Raw genomic sequence first — 18553 nt, forward strand, 5'->3', positions numbered from 1 at the left:
GATATGAACAGACACTTTACGAAAGAAGACATATATGAGGCCAACAGTCATATGAAAAAATGCTCATCATCACTGGTCATCAGAGAGATGCAAATCAAAACCACATTGAGATACCATCTCACGCCAGTTAGAATGGCGATCATTAAAAAATCTGGAGACAACAGATGCTGGAGAGGATGTGGAGAAAAAGGAACACTTTTACACTGTTGGTGGGAGTGTAAATTAGTTCAACCATTGTGGAAGACAGTGTGGCGATTCCTCAAGGCCTTAGAAATAGAAATTCCATTTGACCCAGCAATCCCATTACTGGGTATATATCCAAAGGACTATAGATCGTTCTACTATAAGGACACATGTACACGAATGTTCATTGCAGTACTGTTTACAATAGCAAAGACCTGGAATCAACCCAAATGCCCATTGATAATAGACTGGATTGGAAAAATGTGGCACATATACACCATGGAATATTATGCAGCAATCAGAAATGATGAGTTTGTGTCGTTTTTAGGGACATGGATGAATCTGGAGAACATCATCCTCAGCAAACTGACACAAGAACAGAAAATGAAACACCGCATATTCTCACTCATAGGCGGGTGATGAAAAATGAGAACACATGGACACAGGGAGGGGAGTACTAAACACTGGGGTCTATTGGGGGGAAAAGGGGAGGGCCCATGGGAGGGGGAGGTGGGGAGGGATAACCTGGGGAGAAATGCCAAATGTGGGTGAAGGGGAGAAAGGAAGCAAAACACACTGCCATGTGTGTACCTACGCAACTGTCTTGCATGTTCTGCTCATGTACCCCAAAACCTAAAATGCAATAAAAAAATTAAAAAAAAAGCAACACTAAAAAGAGCGGAAGAGGAGACAGCTTCTTGTTTTCAGCGCTTGAGTATAATTATTTTTTCAAGAGATGCTAAAAGTTTGAGAAAAATCCAGACTTCCTATTTTTAGCGTTCTTTCTTGTGGATTTTAGCATCCTTCCCTTATGTTTACGTGGTGATGGTAGAACCATCTGGAAATGATAGAACTAGCTATTTGTTTTGAGGGGCAGGAGATGGCAGGTGAGTTACTATCTTCTGCATTGCTTCAGTTTCTCTGATTTACTGTCTTGCTCTCTATTGTAGACGTCACGGGAAAAGTTGTGTTCTGAAATCTTCTCCTGTCCATTTGAAATACAAAGTTCATGAGCCTTGATTTGAACATAGCTCGTTCTTCCAACTAGCCTTCTGGAAAATGCTTACTTGCTAAATGTAGCATTGAAGGAAAGATTTTTTTTCTTTAGTATCTTCATGTTTCATATTCTCCTGACCTAAGCATGTCCGTGAAAGTGAATGTTTTTAGTCATCAGTTAATATTTCCCAACAAAGAATGGAAGATAGTAACATTCTCTTGAAAACCATGAAACTCTTGAACTAAAATTTTAACATCTTGTAAATGTTACAAGCGTTTCTTGTAAACATGAGAAAGGCTTGGCAGGTCTCATGGTGCAGTGAAAAAAGAACTCCACCTTGGAATGGACAGGCTGCCGAGCTCAATGACTTGAGTGAGCTCTTTCTGGGCCTCCTCCTTTCTTGGTGGAACGCCGTGCCGTGCCTGATGATCTCAGTTTTCCAGTGTGATCGCTGTCCCTGGTGATCTCAGTTTCCCAGTGTGAGCACCGTCCCTGGTGATCTTCGTTTCCCAGCATGAGCGCCGTCCCTGGTGACCTCAGTTTCCAGTGTGAGCACCGTCCCTGGTGACCTCAGTTTCCCACCGTGAGTGCTGTTCCTGGTCATCTCAGTTTCCCAGTGTGAGTGCCGTCCCTGGTGATTCCACAGTGTCTCACTGGCTCACTGAAGATGCTAGGCTGAGATTCTTTATGGTGCCCTTGTAGAACTGTGGCAGCTTGCCTAATTAACCCTGCTGTTTAGAAGAGACTGTGTTTTTGGGAGGTCAGTATATTGATTTCGGAACTATTTGGGATGTTTTCTATGGGACTGTCACTCACAAGGTAACCAAAGTGTCAGGGTTACTTTATCCACAGATACCTAAACAATGTTGATAATTTGCTGTCTGTCTGCTGCTGCTTCTTGGGAAAAGCTGAGAACACCTTTAGGAAAAGGCACCTTTGAACAGCTCTGCAGTCGTGTGGCATGGAGGATACTAGAAGCCATTGGATTTACTTTCCTTCCTGGGCAGCACAGTGACTCTTTTGTTTTTGAAGAGTGACCAGTTTTGGGTTCCACTGTTCAAGAAGGCTGAACTTATTTGGATGCCAGGAGGAATCTTTGTTTCCCTGTTCTCTGTGAGTTGTAGGCTGACTTTCACAAGAATGACTAAGAAATCAGCTGGGAGTGGTGGCTCACGCCTATGATTCTAGCACTTTGGGAGGCCGAAATGGGCAGATTGCTTGAGTCCAGGAGTTTGAGACTAGCCTGGGCAACATGGCAAAAAACTCCATCTGTAGAAAAAACACAAGAATTAGCTGGGCATGGAGGTGCACACCAATAGTCCCAGCTACTCAGGAGGCTGAGAGAAGGGAGGATCGCTTGAGCCCTGGAGGTTGAGGCTGCACTGAGCCTTGATTGCACCACTGTACTCCAGTCTGCATATAGTGATGCCGTCAAGTCTCACTGCAGCCTCAACCTCTAGGTTCCTAGTCATTCCTTTATCTGTTTACTAGGAAATCTTGGTGGTTCAGCACATATATTTGCTCTGCTGACAGTTATCAGTTGAGCTATCTCTTTATAGTAGGAACTTTTCATGTTTAGAAGAGAGATGGAGTTTAAAGGAATGAAGCTAAAGATAGAGTCTTTTAAGTCTGTTGACTTCTTTCTATCGTCCTGTTTAAGCAATTGATTATAAGGACTACAATTCGTATCTCACCCTAAAAATGCATGGGATTGAGGTTTGGGTCTATAGAGACCATCAGTGATGTCTAAGGGAATGGTTGGATCTTTCATCCGGGTCATTGATAGGCACTTCAAAAACTGCTATTGGAAACATTGACATTTATATGCAGAGGCATATCCTTCTGCTCCAGGATTAAGCATGCCTCTAACCCAGTGCCACCTGTAAAGTCAGCTAACACTGTAAGATGGGTGTTGTGGAATAATTAGTACTGGTGAGGATACAGAATCATTTTGTATGGGCTGCCAGCCCCACCCTCTTATTTCACAGCTGTTGCAAGTTGTAACCCACGGAGAGGAAGTGACTTGGGATTACCTAGCTCACTGTAACGTAGCCGGGTCTAGCCTGTCTCAAGAGGTGACTTTGAAGATGAAGACCATGACAAGGAGGTCTACAAATCAGAGAGACTGGGAATTTTTCCTCTTTTTTTACTCTGGTGATACCAAGTGCCATCATAGGCTCTGGTTCTCCTTTCTGCCACTCTGGTTACTCCTTTCAGAGTCAGCAAGAATACGGAGTAGGGAATAGCTTGGGCCACAGGCAGGGCCAAGCCCATCAGTGTCACTGAGATGGTCAGTAGCCCTGAGAATGTGACTGAGTGCTCTGGCCAGATCGGGGAGGGGCGCCTTTTCCTCAGGAGTTTCTGTGGCTTAGCAGGGAACGGGGGCTGTCTGTGTGCTTCCGTGAAGAGGGCAGGAGCAAAGGGGCCTGAGCCTCTGTCTTGGGACCTGGCACCACAGGAGACTGTATGCTGGCTCATGACGTGGGAGTCACAGGATGCTCCAAGGTGCTGTTTTATTCTTTTCTCCCATGTCAAAGTTCACACTTGGGGAATGTTTCCCATTGCCTGGGTGGCAGCTCTAGATGAATGGCCCTTTTTCTGAATGGAGGTGGGGACAGTTCCAGTAATAGCCTCATCTGGGCCATTTCTGGCCCCCTTGAGAACTGACTAAAAAGGCTACAAACCCACCTGTAAGAGTGGTTTACAAAGTTCTGAAGATACTGGGAAAACCTTGGAAAGTATTTGGAATAAGGTGTAATTATAACCATGCCACAGAAAAACACTTTTTGGGGTCATGCCTATCCCCTCATTTGAAAAAAAACATCTCAGCAGTTGCCAGACACTCCTTAGTAGCCAAAGAAATTGTAGTTTTGAGCTGTTCACTCTTTCTAGAAACTTCATAACATTAATTCTGAAGGAACAGGGTAGAGACCAAGAATGGAAGTGTGCTCTTCTGTGGTACTTTTAGCAACCAGACAGTTATTTGCCTCAGGCTCAGGAAGTCCAGTGGGGCCTGAGAGTCTTGTGCCACTCCAGCTCTGCAAGGCTGGCCTGGTGGTACAGGGTGGTGACCTACGTTTGGCAGCTGGTGGGGGACGCAGAGAGGGTGGGATCAACTGCAGGGCGGAGTCGATGTGGGGCAGGATCCTGGCAGCTTCTTTCTGCTCTTGCATTCCAGTGAACAAACAGTTCTTGAGCTCCTAGTGTACACGCAGCCACTAGGCCTGAGCCTCCCCTTTCTAACTGCTTTTCCTTGCAGTTCTGTTTTCATATTTACAAACTTCTGAACCTGAATTGTCATTCAGTGGTTCTCACTTTCTTTGTTTTTGCTATGGAAAACATTCTTTTCACTCATTTGTTTAAAAACTTATGAGCTTGTAGGTTTCCAGGTTAACAAAAACCCCCAAACACTGCAACACTGTGGATGGAACTGGAGGACAGTGTATTGAGTGAAATAAGCCAGATACAAGAAGACAAATTTCTTCTCTTCTCACTTATCTGTGGGAGCCAAACATTGAAAAAGTCAGCTCATGGAGATAGACAGTGGAATGATGGTTGCCATGGCTGGGAGGCACAGCTGGGAGCAAGGGACACAGTGGGGATGGCTGGTGGGTACACATGCAGTTAGAATGATGAGAGCTGGGATTTTGTAGAACCAGTGGGGTGACTATAGTTAACAGTCATTTATCGTATATTTAAAAATAACTAAAATATTGGAATTGGAATGTTCCTAACACAGAGAAGTAACACATAACTTGGAGTGATGGATACCCATTACCCTGATTTGATCATTATATGTTTTATGCCTATATCAAAACTTCACAGGTATGCCATAAATATATACAGTGATTACATACCCATAATAATTTTTTTTGTCACTTAACATACCTCACACATAATGATTTTTTTAAAAACACCCTAAAATACCATGAAGCTCTCTTCCCATTCTGTACTCCAAGGAGTAGAAGAACAGTTATATCAGCAATCCAAAATGGATATATATTTTTTTGTCATTTGTTTGTGTTTTGTTTTGTTTTAGAGCCAAGGTCTTGCTCTGTCACCCAGGTTGGAGCGCTGTGGTATGATCATAGCTCAGTGTATCCTAAAAGTCCTGGACTCTAGATATCTCCCAACCTCAGCCTCCCAAGTACAGGTGTGTGCTGCCACACCTGGGTGCTTTTTATTTTTGTTTGTTTTTTTGTAGAGACTGATCTCTCTGTGTTGCCCAGGCTGGTCTTGAAGTCCTGGCCTCATTTCAGCCTCCCACATGTTGGGATTCCAGCCATGAGCCACTGCGCCCAGCTAGATTTATGTTCGATTTGGATGTGATTCTGTAACATTTTCCCACAGCATAACTAACCCCTAATAGAATTGTAGAAAAATTAACACAACCTCAGGTAAAGGGTTGGCCTAGAAGAATTTTGGGGATGTAGAAAATTCACCCTGAGAATACCTTGGAGAATACCTTGGATGCCTGAGTCTGCTCATCAACCTGCCACTCAGCTAGCGTGCGACCTCTCACCTCGTGCACATCTCTGTACGCTTCCTGGCCTCTCTTTAACCTCCCACTCAGCTAGCATGTGACCTCTCACCTCGTGCACATCTCTGTACCCTTCCTGGCATCTCTTTAACCTCCTACTCACCTACCGTGTGACCACTCACTTCGTGCACGTCTCTGTACCCTTCCTGGCCTTTCACTAACCTCCCACTCAGCTAGCGTGTGACCTCTCACCTCGTGCACGTCTCTGTACCCTTCCTGGCCTCTCTAAAGACTTTAGCTGTTCGACCCTGTGGATCGGTGCACAGTTACTTCAGGATATCATGCCAGATGATGATATGTTCTCTCTCCCTCACAGAGTGAAGGCTGCGCAGACTGAGTTAGGACAGCAAATCCTGGCTGATTTTGAAGAAGCATTTCCTTCCCAGGGCACTAAGGTACGGCCTTGCATTTCCCTCAGTCTTCAGAGGTGATCACTGCCCTTGCCATGTTCACACTCCCACAGTCACATGCGGTTTCATTCCCATCATGTTTGCTGGCAGCTGCAGAGCTTTCTGCTGCAGGTTCAGGACAATGAGACCATCCTTGATTTTAAATATCCCAAAGTGGTTCCTCGTCTGTTTCCTGCCATCATCAGAAAGTGAGGATTTGTTTGGGCTTAATTTAATGCACGTTAAACCTTCTATCATGTCTGCCCTGTCAGTTCCTTTTTCTCGTGGCTGTATTTTTTAGAAATCTTCGTGCCGCAATGTTTTTTAGGATTGTTACATAACTTACTGGTTTTGGTCTGGTGAAAAGACAACTGGGAGGAGCATCCACCGGCTTATGTAACTCTGGGAGTGACACTGTTAGGGGTCTCACTGTTAATGATCATGAGCCTGTCCTTTGGAATTAGTGCCCTTGAGCACTCCCTGGTAGCAGAGCTGTTTGCATGGTGTCTGCTGAGCCCACAGCATTTCACTTGTGAGTGCTTGGTTGCACTTCTCACGTACCCAGCTTTCTCTCACTTGGCTGTCATCATGCTTGGGTAACTGCTTTTAGCTCCACCTTTCTAACTGTAGCAGATGCCATCTTAATGCCTAGCATGTGTTAGACAGGTAAGAACCCATACAGGCATTCTTCTCTGTCATTTGAGCTATAGAGAGAGAATTGTTCAAGGCAGAAATAAACTGAAGCACACGGGCAAGGAACTTTCCTCGTCCTCCTTGGCAGGTGGAGATGGGGATATATGTTTATTTACTGATCCAAGGAATATTTCCCGCGTCTGCTCTGTAATTCAGTAACTGGAAATACTGAATCCTTTTTCCTTGGTGCTCCATGAAACAAACGTAGGAAGCAGATGGCAGTAGCTGTCTCAGCCTTTGCAGATCGCTTTCTCTAGGAGGCCTGCTCCTGATTTGAATGTCTTCACACTCTGCGGTTGTCTGCTGGTGATCAGATGCTTATTTGTAAAGCACTTTTCCTTGAGAACATGGTATACCTTAGTCATCTGATATAGCTGCAGGGAGGGAGTAGATCTCGGAAAGCCATTTATCCTATTTCCTACATGAGGAAAATGAAGGTCAAAGATGTAAAAAGGGATTGTGGGGATATTAACAGAAGTTCAACACCAGCCTTACCAACATGGAGAAACCCCATCTCTACTAAAAATACAAAATTAGCCAAGTGTGGTGGCACATATCTGTAATCCCAGCTACTTCGGAGGCTGAGGCAGAAGAATCGCTTGAAACTGGAAGGCGGAGGTTGCAGCGAGCCAAGATTGTGCCACTGCACTCCAGCCTGGGTGACAGAGCAAAACTCCATCTCAAAAAAGAGATGCAGGGGGCTTTTGTTAGGACAGGGTTAGCTTCACATGTACTCAGCTGTCCATTTCAGTGTTTTTTTTTTCCTTTGTGCAATGGAGTTTTACTCTTTCACCCAGGCTGGGGTGAAGTGGCACGATCTTGGTTCACTGACACCTCTGGTGGCCTACCCCTGTCCCGGTTTAATCGTTTCTCCTGCTCAGTCTCCCGAGTAGCTGGGATTATAGGTTCCTGCCACTATGCTTGAGTGGTTTTTTTTTTTGAGACAGAATCTTGCTTCTTTGCCAGGCTGGAGTGCAATGGTGTGATCCCGGCTCACTACAATCTCTGCTTCCCAGGTTCAAGTGATTCTTCTGTCTCAGCCTCCCGAGTAGCTGGGACTACAGGTGCTATAGGTCGATTATTTTTCAGATGAGGTCGAGTAAGTGTGCCAAAGCTACACGTATGGCTTTTTAGCCAGGCTAAGAGTAGGTTCCAAGTGTTTTTATTGTAGTCGACTTAGCTAGTTGCGGTCATTCAGTGATGTACCATAAAGAAAGTCTCAGCATAACTTTGGTCATTGAATTGCCTTTGGTAACAAAAACCTTCCCACCATGAAGTGTCAGTTTATCCCATGGTATCTTTTCAGTGTTCTTTCAGGTCAGGAGGCCAATGTCACAAGATTTGCTTTCTGGCTGCCCATTCACTATCAGTGAAACAAGTGTAGTAGCTTGGAACCTGGTTTTATATGTTAAAGGCGACCACACTATTTGGGGAAAATATAACACTTTAAGAACATGAATTCCAGAGTTTGGAATCAGGGAAAGGTGGTACATGTGGAATGAGACAGGGGCATTCCAGCTCTTAAGAGTAAGACTGGTGGCGTTCTAGCTCTTAAGCCTCTTCAGCGGCATCTTCCAGTGTCAGAGACTGGTGGCATTCTGACTTTTAGGTCTCTTTCAGTTTTGGCATGCAGAAAATGAAATTTCCCATGATCATTGCTAGTCCTGTTGTCTAAAATATCTCATTGCAGATTCACAGCGTAGTTTTATATTGGCTGCTGTAAATCTAGTGTAATGATTCCTTCATCGAGGAACAGGCAACTGACATACCATCCGCAGTAGAAAGAATGAGTGTGAGGGGAGTAGGAGTAAGACCAACAATATGTAGACACAGGAAGTAGCGATTGTGAGAAGCCATGAGGGTTAAAGGGTGTTTCTGGCTTTTAACCTGGCACATGTTGTTTGTTCTAGAGACCTGGAGGACCCAGCAATGTTCTACGAGATGCGTGTCTGGTTGCTAATATTTTGGACCCCAGAATCAAGCAGGAGATTATGAAAAAGTTTATTAAACAGCATCTGTCAGAGTATCTAGTACTTTTTCAGGAAAACCAAGATGTAAGTATTGACCAAATAAGATCAGATGTAATATTTGAGTTTTACTGAGAAATGAATGCTGTCAAGCCTACTGATTTAGACTTTATGTTAACATTCCTGTCTCACAGTGTTGATTGTTGAGCTGTGAGCCCTAGGGGCTGACTTGATAGTTCCTAATCATTTTGAGGTCACTGACCCTTTGGAGAAATTCAGAAACATGCGCCTGTGCATAAAACTCTGCAGATGGTGTTTGGAAATGTATAGACCCCTGAAGCCCAATCATGACCCTAGGTTAAAAACCTCTGGATTTTGAAGTTAAAAATCAAGTAAAAAAGGTAGCCCAGATTCTTTAAAGCCGTGAGAAATACGGAGATTGGTTCCCTTTTGCTTGGCTCTGTGCTTGTTTCCTTAAACTTTCAGTTTTGCTTCTAACTATGGGGTAGTTTCTGTTACCCACCTTCACCAGGTTGCCTGGCTGGACAAAATCGACAGACGCTACGCCTGGATAAAACGCCAGCTTGTGGACTATGAGGAGAAATACGGCTGCATGTTTCCACGTGAGTGGTACATGGCTGAGAGGATTGCAGTAGAATTTTGCCATGTGACAAGGTAGATGCCAATTCTCTACTGGTTCTGTTGTTAATGGAATTTTCACCATCAGTCCCCCAGACTCTTAATGGTTCCATGTTGTCCTGTGGATTCAGTGCCACTTCCAGACCCCACCAGATGATTGATACCATCCTCATACCCAACTGTGGCCCCTCGGTTGCTCCCCTCTGCTCCCATCTTTGCTCTGGGACTTTCCTTTGGTGTGGTTCGTGCCTCAGTCTACCTTCTACACCAACTGAAGGCTTATCAACTGGATCGACTTACAGTGATTCTTCTACCCCATGTTTTCCCCTAATTGGTTTCGCATATATCAGTGTACTGTGTATATATCCCATCATCGTTTTCATTTTCTGACTTGCTAGATAGATAGTTCCTTTGAGTCAGGGGTAGTATTTACTTTAATGATACAGCAGGCACTGAGGAAACATTTGTTGAATGAATTTCCTATTCCTAATACAGTGTGAATAGCCTCTGGATAGTTAATAGAGCTTTCTTTTGAGACAGAGTCTCACTCTATCATCCAGCCTGGAGTGCTGCTGTGGCACAATCCCAGCTCACTGCAACTGGGTTCAAGTGATTCTCATGCCTCGGCCTCCCAAGTGTCAAGGATTATAGGTGTGTGTAACCACATCTGGCTAGTTTTGTATTTTTAGTAGAGATGGAGTTTCACCATGTTGGCCAGGCTTGTCTTGAACTCCTGACCTCCAGTGATCTGCCCACCCATCTTGGCCTCCCAAAGTGTTGGGTTTATAGGCGTGAGCCACCGCACCTAGCCTGTGTCTGAGCTTTTCAAGCATTTTAATGACCTTCTTTCATTCGTCGTCTCTATGGTATCCATGAATATAGCCCCAAGAACAGATAGTCACTTTATGTTAAAAAAACTAAAGCCCAGGAAGATCAGATCCGTGTATCCATGACAAAGCTCAAAGCTAAAGCCAGAGTCAGACTTTTTTTCTTTGACCCTGGTCTCTGTCACCCAGACTGGAGTGCAGTGGCGTGATCATGTCTCACAGCAGCCTTGATGTCCCAGGCTCAAGTGATCTTCCCACCTCAGTCTCCCGAGTAGCTGAGATTACAGGTGTGTGCCACCACACTAGTTAATTTTTATGTGTGTATTTTTTGTAGAGACAGAGTTTTGCTATGTTGTTCAGGCTGGTCTTGAACTTTTTTATTCTTTATTTCTAGCTATACTACAACAGTGTTGGTAACTGGGTCTTACTAGTTATTTATTTCCTCCCAGTAGTACACAATTACATTTAACTCCAGGTTAATAAGAAAAAAAGCCCATATCTAAGCATAACTCAACCACCTTTCCACAATGGTGGTCTGTTATATTAAAATCGTGGAAAGTACAGTCAAATTGCATGTTGTAAACACATTGTTGAAACACATTTTGTTTCAAGGGATACTGGCTTTTTTAAAAGTAGATTTTATTTTTAGAGTGGTTTTAGGTTCACCGCAGAGTGGAGCAGCAGATAGAGAGTCCCATGTGTTCCTGCCCCTTGCCTAGTCCCTCTGTGGTTGGCACCTTTCACCAGAGTGGTACATCTATCACAGCTAGCAAAGCTTCACTGACATACCATCATCACCCAGAGTGATGGTCTGTAGTTCATGCCAGTGTTCACGCTTGGTGTCAGCACACAGTCTTCCCAGAGCAATGGTCTGCAGTTTGTGCCAGTGTTCACGCTTGGTGTTAGCATACAGTCTGTGGCTTTCAGACGGGCGTCTCGCAGTGTTGCCCACACTGGCGTACAGTGGCTGCTCACAGGCGTGGTAATTGTGCTCTACAGCCTTGAACTCCTGGGTTCAAGCAACCTGCCTGCTTCAGCCACCCGAGCAGCTGCAACTGCAGGTGCACTCAGCTCTGTTCTTTGTGGCTCTTGTTGTAAGAAACACATCGGGCCAGGTTCGGCAGTTAATGCCTATAATCCTAGTACTTTGGGAGGCCAAGGCGGGTGGATCATGTGAGTCTAGGAGTTTGAGACCAGCCTGGACAACATGGCAAAATCCCACCTCTAGAGAAAATACAAAAATTAGCTGTTCATGTTGCCAAGCACCTTTCATCCCAGCTACCAGAGAGGCTGAGATGGGAGGATTGCTTGAGTCCAGGAGGTCAAGGCTGCAGTAAGCCATGATCATGCCATTGCACTTGAGCTTGGGAGACCAAGTGAGACCCTTCTCAGAAAAAGAAAGCGGGGGTGGGGGCGGAAGGAGGGAAGGAAGGAAGGAAAAAGGAAAAGAAAAGAAAGAGAAAGAAAGAAAAAGAAACACATTGACTCCTGTAGATTTAGAGAACCTTTTAGCTCTGGTTTAGGATCAGTTGAGATTGTCACCTTCTGAATCCCAGTTAGCAAAATAAAGAGTGAGTTCCTTGAGAAACTGTTAGCTAATTCCTTTTTAGCCCACAGTTCAGCAGACTTGAAAAGCAGCTCTGTGAGGAATGAAGTTTGAAAGAGACTGGGCGTATGCTAGAGCCCACCGTCTCTGTGAGCACTGGTACCTGCTCTTGTTGTCTCAGCTAATGTAGTGTTGCTGCCAAGCTTCTACTGTTAGAATTTTGGATAAAATCCTACAGATACATCATTCTCAAACTCAGAGACCCTTGGTTTGATTTTGTCATGTATTTTTGTGGGAAGATGATGATAGCTTAGTCCTTACTAAGAACTCACATGTCGCTGTTCACTAGCAGCTGACCTTCTGAAACGTAGTACTTGAGAGAGCTGCACATGAGTGCCTCAGGCAGGGGCCAGCTAAGCCTGCTGGCACTTTCTCACGGGGATTCCTGTTCCTGGCGTGCATTTCCATGGCTCTTGCTTTCTAGTTGAAGAGATGATTATTGGGCCCTCAGGAGAAGGGAGGGCCTTGTTATTCAGTAATTCATGATTTATGAACTTACTAGGCTATACACACTAATAAAAAATTAGGTGCTCCCATATGTATTATTATCCAATTATTGAACAGATTAAAGATACGGGCAATGTAGTAACCATGGAAACAGATTAGCGGTGGCTCACACCTGTAATCCCAGTACTTTGGGAGGCCAAGCCAGGCCGATCGCTTGAGGTTAGGAGTTTGAGACCAGTCTAACCAACATGGTGAAACCCTGTCTCTACTAAAAATACAAAAAAAAAAAAAATAGTCAGGTGTGGTGTAATCCCAGCTACTTGGGAGGCTGAGACACGAGAATCGTTTGAACCCAGGAGGTAGAGATTGCAGTGATCATGCCACTTCACCCCAGCCTGGGCAACACAGGGAGACTCCATCTCAAAAAAAAAAAAAAAAAAAATAGCATTTATAAAACTGATTTGTTTGCCTGCTGGCTAATTTCACCTTAAAATTCTAATTGTTTAGAACACGTTATTTCTATTCCCCAGGTTTTAGACTAAGCTGGTAACAGACCTCAGGGTTCCAAATGACCACATACATTTTTTTCCTCTGAATATAAGCCAAGGCCATTTACTTTGTCTTATCGTGAATGAATGATTTGCTTATTTGATAGAATTCTTATCTCTTTGTTTTGAAGGACAGAACTTGCCAAGATTATGCGGACCAGAGCCAAGGAGATTGAAGTGAAGTTGCTGCTTTTTGCTATTCAGAGAACAACTAACTTTGAGGGGTTTCTTGCAAAACGCTTCTCCGGCTGTACCCTGACAGATGGGACCCTGGTAAGACCTTCCCAAGGGAGGCTGCGACATGAGGTCAGTGGGTCGGGTGGTTGGGATTCACGTCAGTGCTTCACTGTATGGCAGTTCTATCCATTGGCTTCAGTGCCTAATCCCTCATTCCAGTGATTTCACTGAATTGATAGGAAAAGTGATGGTACTGATCACTCTGAACAGATTTATTATTTGTTATGCAGTGCTTCATGTTTATAGAATACCTTGTCATCATTTTTTTCTAAGTATTGATCTCATTTTACAGACTAGTAGTTTTGTGAGTCAGATGCCTTACTCAGTCAGAAATACCTTATTGCTTTATTAGCTATCAGATTTGGTTACAATTCGGATATATTTTTACTTTAGGGTTTGCCTTTTATCATCTCTGGTGAGCAAACTAGGTCAGAGAGTCTCTGAAAACCAGGTCTGGGAACTGTGCGCCTCCATTGGAAAGGTGGATCATATTACTGCTGGTTAAATGTTTCATCTATCTCTGTGTTGTCAGAGACCAGGTCCAAAATTTCTCTCTGTAAACCTCCTCCTTTTGGCCCAATGCAGTGGCTCACACCTGTAATCCCAGCACTTTGGGGGCGCTGAGGCAGGATTGCTTGAGACCAGGAGTTCAAGACCAGCCTGGGCAATATAGCAACCTCATCTCTATAAAAAACTTAAAAAAAAAAATTAGTCAGGCATGTTGGCGCACACATGTAGTCCTAATTACTTGGAGGCTGAGGTGAGGACCACTTAAGCCTAGGAGTTGAGGCTGCTGTGAACTATTATGGGTGACGGAGTGATACTGTATGTCTAAAAAAAGAAAAGAAACAAAGGAACAAACCTCTTCTTGCTGGAGGCCCCGGATCCTTGCTAACACATCAATATGCTTTTTTTACGTTTCCTTTCCACAGGGAAACCAAGTGACTATTTTATAGTAATTTCTGTTTGCATCATTACGTATGCACAGGCTTTGAGTTCCTTGAATATAGGAATTGTAGCTGAGTCATGCAAAGTATACACAGAACCCATGCAGGCTGGAATGGAAAGGGAAAGAAGAAAGGAGGGAGGGAAGAAGAAATCCAAGTTGAGAGAATCATACCTTTGAATTTTCCTTAAAACTAGATTTGGGTTTCTTTAAAAACTGCTGGTAACAATAGAGAAACAGAGTGATTCAGTAGCAGAACCCTTAGACCAGCAGTCAAGAGAGAAGACTTGTGGTCTTGTCCCGATTCTGCTGTAACATGGTGAACTGCCTTCCCTGTTAGATTGTGGCATATCCCCGCCGTGAGATACTACTATACAGCAGTTTAAAGGTGACAGAATGGGGGCCAGACGCGGTGGCTCATGCCTATTATCCCAGCACTTTGGGAGATACAATTTCTTTTTTTTTTTTTTTTTTTTTTTTTAAGCATGATAAATTTATTCTGAAACATACAAGGCAAATGCTAAACTATGAAAAACCATAATAGCTAACCTTTAGTGGGGGCTTACTGTGTGCTAAAGGCTGACTACTATGTGCTCTTTACAAATATTAACATGTTTAATTTTCACAATCACCCCATGAGATTATTATTATTATTTTTTTTTTTTTAATTTTTTATTGGATTATAGGTTTTGGGGTACATGAGCAGAGCATGCAAGACAGTTGCGTAGGTACACACATGGCAGTGTGCTTTGCTTTTCTTCTCCCCTTCACCCACATTTGGCATTTCTCCCCAGGCTATCCCTCCCCACCTCCCCCTCCCACTGGCCCTCCCCTTTTCCCCCCAATAGACCCCAGTGTTTAGTACTCCCCTTTCTGTGTCCATGTGTTCTCATTTTTCATCACCCACCTATGAATGAGAATATGCGGTGTTTCATTTTCTGTTCTTGTGTCACTTTGCTGACGATGATGTTTTCCAGATTCATCCATGTCCCTACAAACGACACGAACTCATCATTTCTGATTGCTGCATAATATTCCATGGTGTATATGTGCCACATTTTTCCAATCCAGTCTATTATCAATGGGCATTTGGGTTGATTCCAGGTCTTTGCTATTGTAAACAGTGCTGCAATGAACATTCGTGTACATGTGTCCTTATAGTAGAACGATCTATAGTCTTTTGGATATATACCCAGTAATGGGATTGCTGGGTCAAATGGAATTTCTATTTCTAAGGCCTTGAGGAATCGCCACACTGTCTTCCACAATGGTTGAACTAATTTACACTCCCACCAACAGTGTAAAAGTGTTCCTTTTTCTCCACATCCTCTCCAGCATCTGTTGTCTCCAGATTTTTTAATGATCGCCATTCTAACTGGCGTGAGATGGTATCTCAATGTGGTTTTGATTTGCATCTCTCTGATGACCAGTGACGATGAGCATTTTTTCATATGATTGTTGGCCTCATATATGTCTTCTTTCGTAAAGTATCTGTTCATATCCTTTGCCCACTTTTGAATGGGCTTGTTTGTTTTTTTCCTGTAAATCTGCTTGAGTTGTTTGTAAATTCTGGATATCAGCCCTTTGTCAGATGGGTAGACTGCGAAAATTTTTTCCCATTCTGTTGGTTGCCGATCCACTCTAGTGACTGTTTCTTTTGCCGTGCAGAAGCTGTGGAGTTTCATTAGGTCCCATTTGTCTATTTTGGCTTTTGTTGCCAATGCTCTTGGTGTTTTGTTCATGAAGTCCTTGCCTATTCCTATGTCCTGGATAGTTTTGCCTAGATTTCCTTCTAGGGTTTTTATGGTGCCAGGTCTTATGTTTAAGTCTTTAATCCATCTGGAGTTAATTTTAGTGTAAGGTGTCAGGAAGGGGTCCAGTTTCTGCTTTCTGCACATGGCTAGCCAGTTTTCCCAACACCATTTGTTAAACATGGAATCCTTGCCCCATTGCTTGTTTTTGTCAGGTTTATCAAAGATATAGTTGTATGTATGTTGTGTTGCCTCCGGTGCCTCTGTTTTGTTCCATTGGTCTATATCTCTGTTTTGGTACCAGTACCATGCTGTTTTGATTACTGTAGCCTTGTAGTATACTTTGAAATCCGGTAGCGTGATGCCCCCCGCTGTGTTCTTTTTGCTTAGAATTGACTTGGCTATGCGGGCTCTCTTTTGGTTCCATATGAAGTTCATGGTGGTTTTTTCCAGTTCTGTGAAGAAAGTCAATGGTAGCTTGATGGGGATAGCGTTGATTCTGTAAATTACTTTGGGCAGTATAGCCATTTTCACGATATTAATTCTTCCTAACCATGAACATGGAATGTTTCTCCATCTGTTTGTGTCCTCTCTGATTTCGTTGAGCAGTGGTTTGTAGTTCTCCTTGAAGAGGTCCCTTACGTTCCTTGTGAGTTGTATTCCAAGGTATTTTATTCTTTTTGTAGCAATTGCGAATGGCAGTTCGCTCTTGATTTGGCTTTCTTTAAGTCTGTTATTGGTGTAGACGAATGCTTGTGATTTTTGCACATTGATTTTATATCCTGAGACTTTGCTGAAGTTGTTTATCAGTTTCAGGAGTTTTTGGGCTGAGGCGATGGGGTCTTCTAGGTATACTATCATGTCGTCTGCAAATAGAGACAATTTGGCTTCCACCTTTCCTATTTGAATACCCTTTATTTCTTTTTCTTGCCTGATTGCTCTGGCTAGAACTTCCAGTACTATATTGAATAGGAGTGGTGAGAGAGGGCATCCTTGTCTAGTACCAGATTTCAAAGGGAATGCTTCCAGTTTTTGCCCATTCAGTATGATATTGGCTGTTGGTTTGTCATAAATAGCTTTTATTACTTTGAGATACGTTCCATCGATACCGAGTTTATTGAGGGTTTTTAGCATAAAGGGCTGTTGAATTTTGTCAAATGCCTTCTCTGCGTCAATTGAGATAATCATGTGGTTTTTGTTTTTGGTTCTGTTTATGTGGTGAATTACGTTGATAGACTTGCGTATGTTGAACCAGCCTTGCATCCCTGGGATGAATCCTACTTGATCATGATGAATAAGTTTTTTGATTTGCTGTTGCAATCGGCTTGCCAATATTTTATTGAAGATTTTTGCATCTATGTTCATCATGGATATTGGCCTGAAGTTTTCTTTTCTCGTTGGGTCTCTGCCGGGTTTTGGTATCAGGATGATGTTGGTCTCATAAAATGATTTGGGAAGGATTCCCTCTTTTTGGATTGTTTGAAATAGTTTTAGAAGGAATGGTACCAGCTCCTCCTTGTGTGTCTGGTAGAATTCGGCTGTGAACCCCTCTGGACCTGGGCTTTTTTTGTGAGGTAGGCTCTTAATTGCTGCCTCAACTTCAGACCTTGTTATTGGTCTATTCATAGTTTCAGCTTCCTCCTGCTTTAGGCTTGGGAGGACACAGGAGTCCAGGAATTTATCCATTTCTTCCAGGTTTACTAGTTTATGTGCATAGAGTTGTTTGTAATATTCTCTGATGATGGTTTGAATTTCTGTGGAATCTGTGGTGATTTCTCCTTTATCATTTTTTATTGCATCTATTTGGTTGTTCTCTCTTTTATTTTTAATCAATCTGGCTAGTGGTCTGTCTATTTTGTTGATCTTTTCAAAAAACCAGCTCTTGGATTTATTGATTTTTTGAAGGGTTTTTCGTGTCTCAATCTCCTTCAGCTCAGCTCTGATCTTAGTAATTTCTTGTCTTCTGCTGGGCTTTGAGTTTTTTTGATCTTGCTCCTCTAGCTCTTTCAATTTTGACGATAGGGTGTCAATTTTGGATCTCTCCATTCTCCTCATATGGGCACTTATTGCTATATACTTTCCTCTAGAGACTGCTTTAAATGTGTCCCAGAGGTTCTGGCACGTTGTGTCTTCGTTCTCATTGGTTTCGAAGAACTTCTTTATTTCTGCCTTCATTTCGTTGTTTACCCAGTCAACATTCAAGAGCCAGTTGTTCAGTTTCCATGAAGCTGTGCGGTTCTGGGTCGGTTTCTGAATTCTGAGTTCTAACTTGATTGCACTATGGTCTGAGAGGCTGTTTGTTATGATTTCAGTTGTTTTGCATTTGTTGAGCAGTGCTTTACTTCCAATTATGTGGTCAATTTTAGAGTAGGTGTGATGTGGTGCTGAGAAGAATGTGTATTCTGTGGATTTGGGGTGGAGAGTTCTGTAAATGTCCACCAGGTTTGCTTGCTCCAGGTCTGAGTCCAAGCCCTGGGTATCCTTGTTGATTTTCTGTCTGGTTGATCTGTCTAGTATTGACAGTGGAGTGTTAAAGTCTCCCACTATTATTGTGTGGGAGTCTAAGTCCTTCTGTAAGTCATTAAGAACTTGCCTTATGTATCTGGGTGCTCCTGTGTTGGGTCCATATATGTTTAGGATCGTTAGCTCTTCTTGTTGTATCGATCCTTTTACCATTATGTAATGGCCTTCTTTGTCTCTTTTGATCTTTGTTGCTTTAAAGTCTATTTTATCAGAGATGAGAATTGCAACTCCTGCTTTTTTTTGCTTTCCATTAGCTTGGT

General features: G+C 43.2%; 1 protein-coding gene across 4 annotated transcripts in view; it reads left to right on the forward strand.

Moving 5' to 3' along the window:
* The window catches only part of VPS53 (VPS53 subunit of GARP complex), a 185197-nt gene that overhangs the window by 73513 nt on the left and 93131 nt on the right, over nucleotides 1–18553 (forward strand). For all 4 annotated transcript variants that reach the window (XM_054256975.2, XM_035299267.3, XM_035299268.3 and 1 more), the window contains 4 exons: nucleotides 6037–6115; nucleotides 8713–8856; nucleotides 9302–9444; nucleotides 12968–13109. In XM_054256975.2, coding sequence (XP_054112950.1) covers nucleotides 6037–6115; nucleotides 8713–8856; nucleotides 9302–9444; nucleotides 12968–13109 — 508 coding nt within the window. The remainder of the gene's footprint in view (nucleotides 1–6036; nucleotides 6116–8712; nucleotides 8857–9301; nucleotides 9445–12967; nucleotides 13110–18553) is intronic.

Source organism: Callithrix jacchus, chromosome 5 (assembly GCF_049354715.1).
Source record: "Callithrix jacchus isolate 240 chromosome 5, calJac240_pri, whole genome shotgun sequence".
NCBI lineage: Eukaryota > Metazoa > Chordata > Mammalia > Primates > Cebidae > Callithrix > Callithrix jacchus.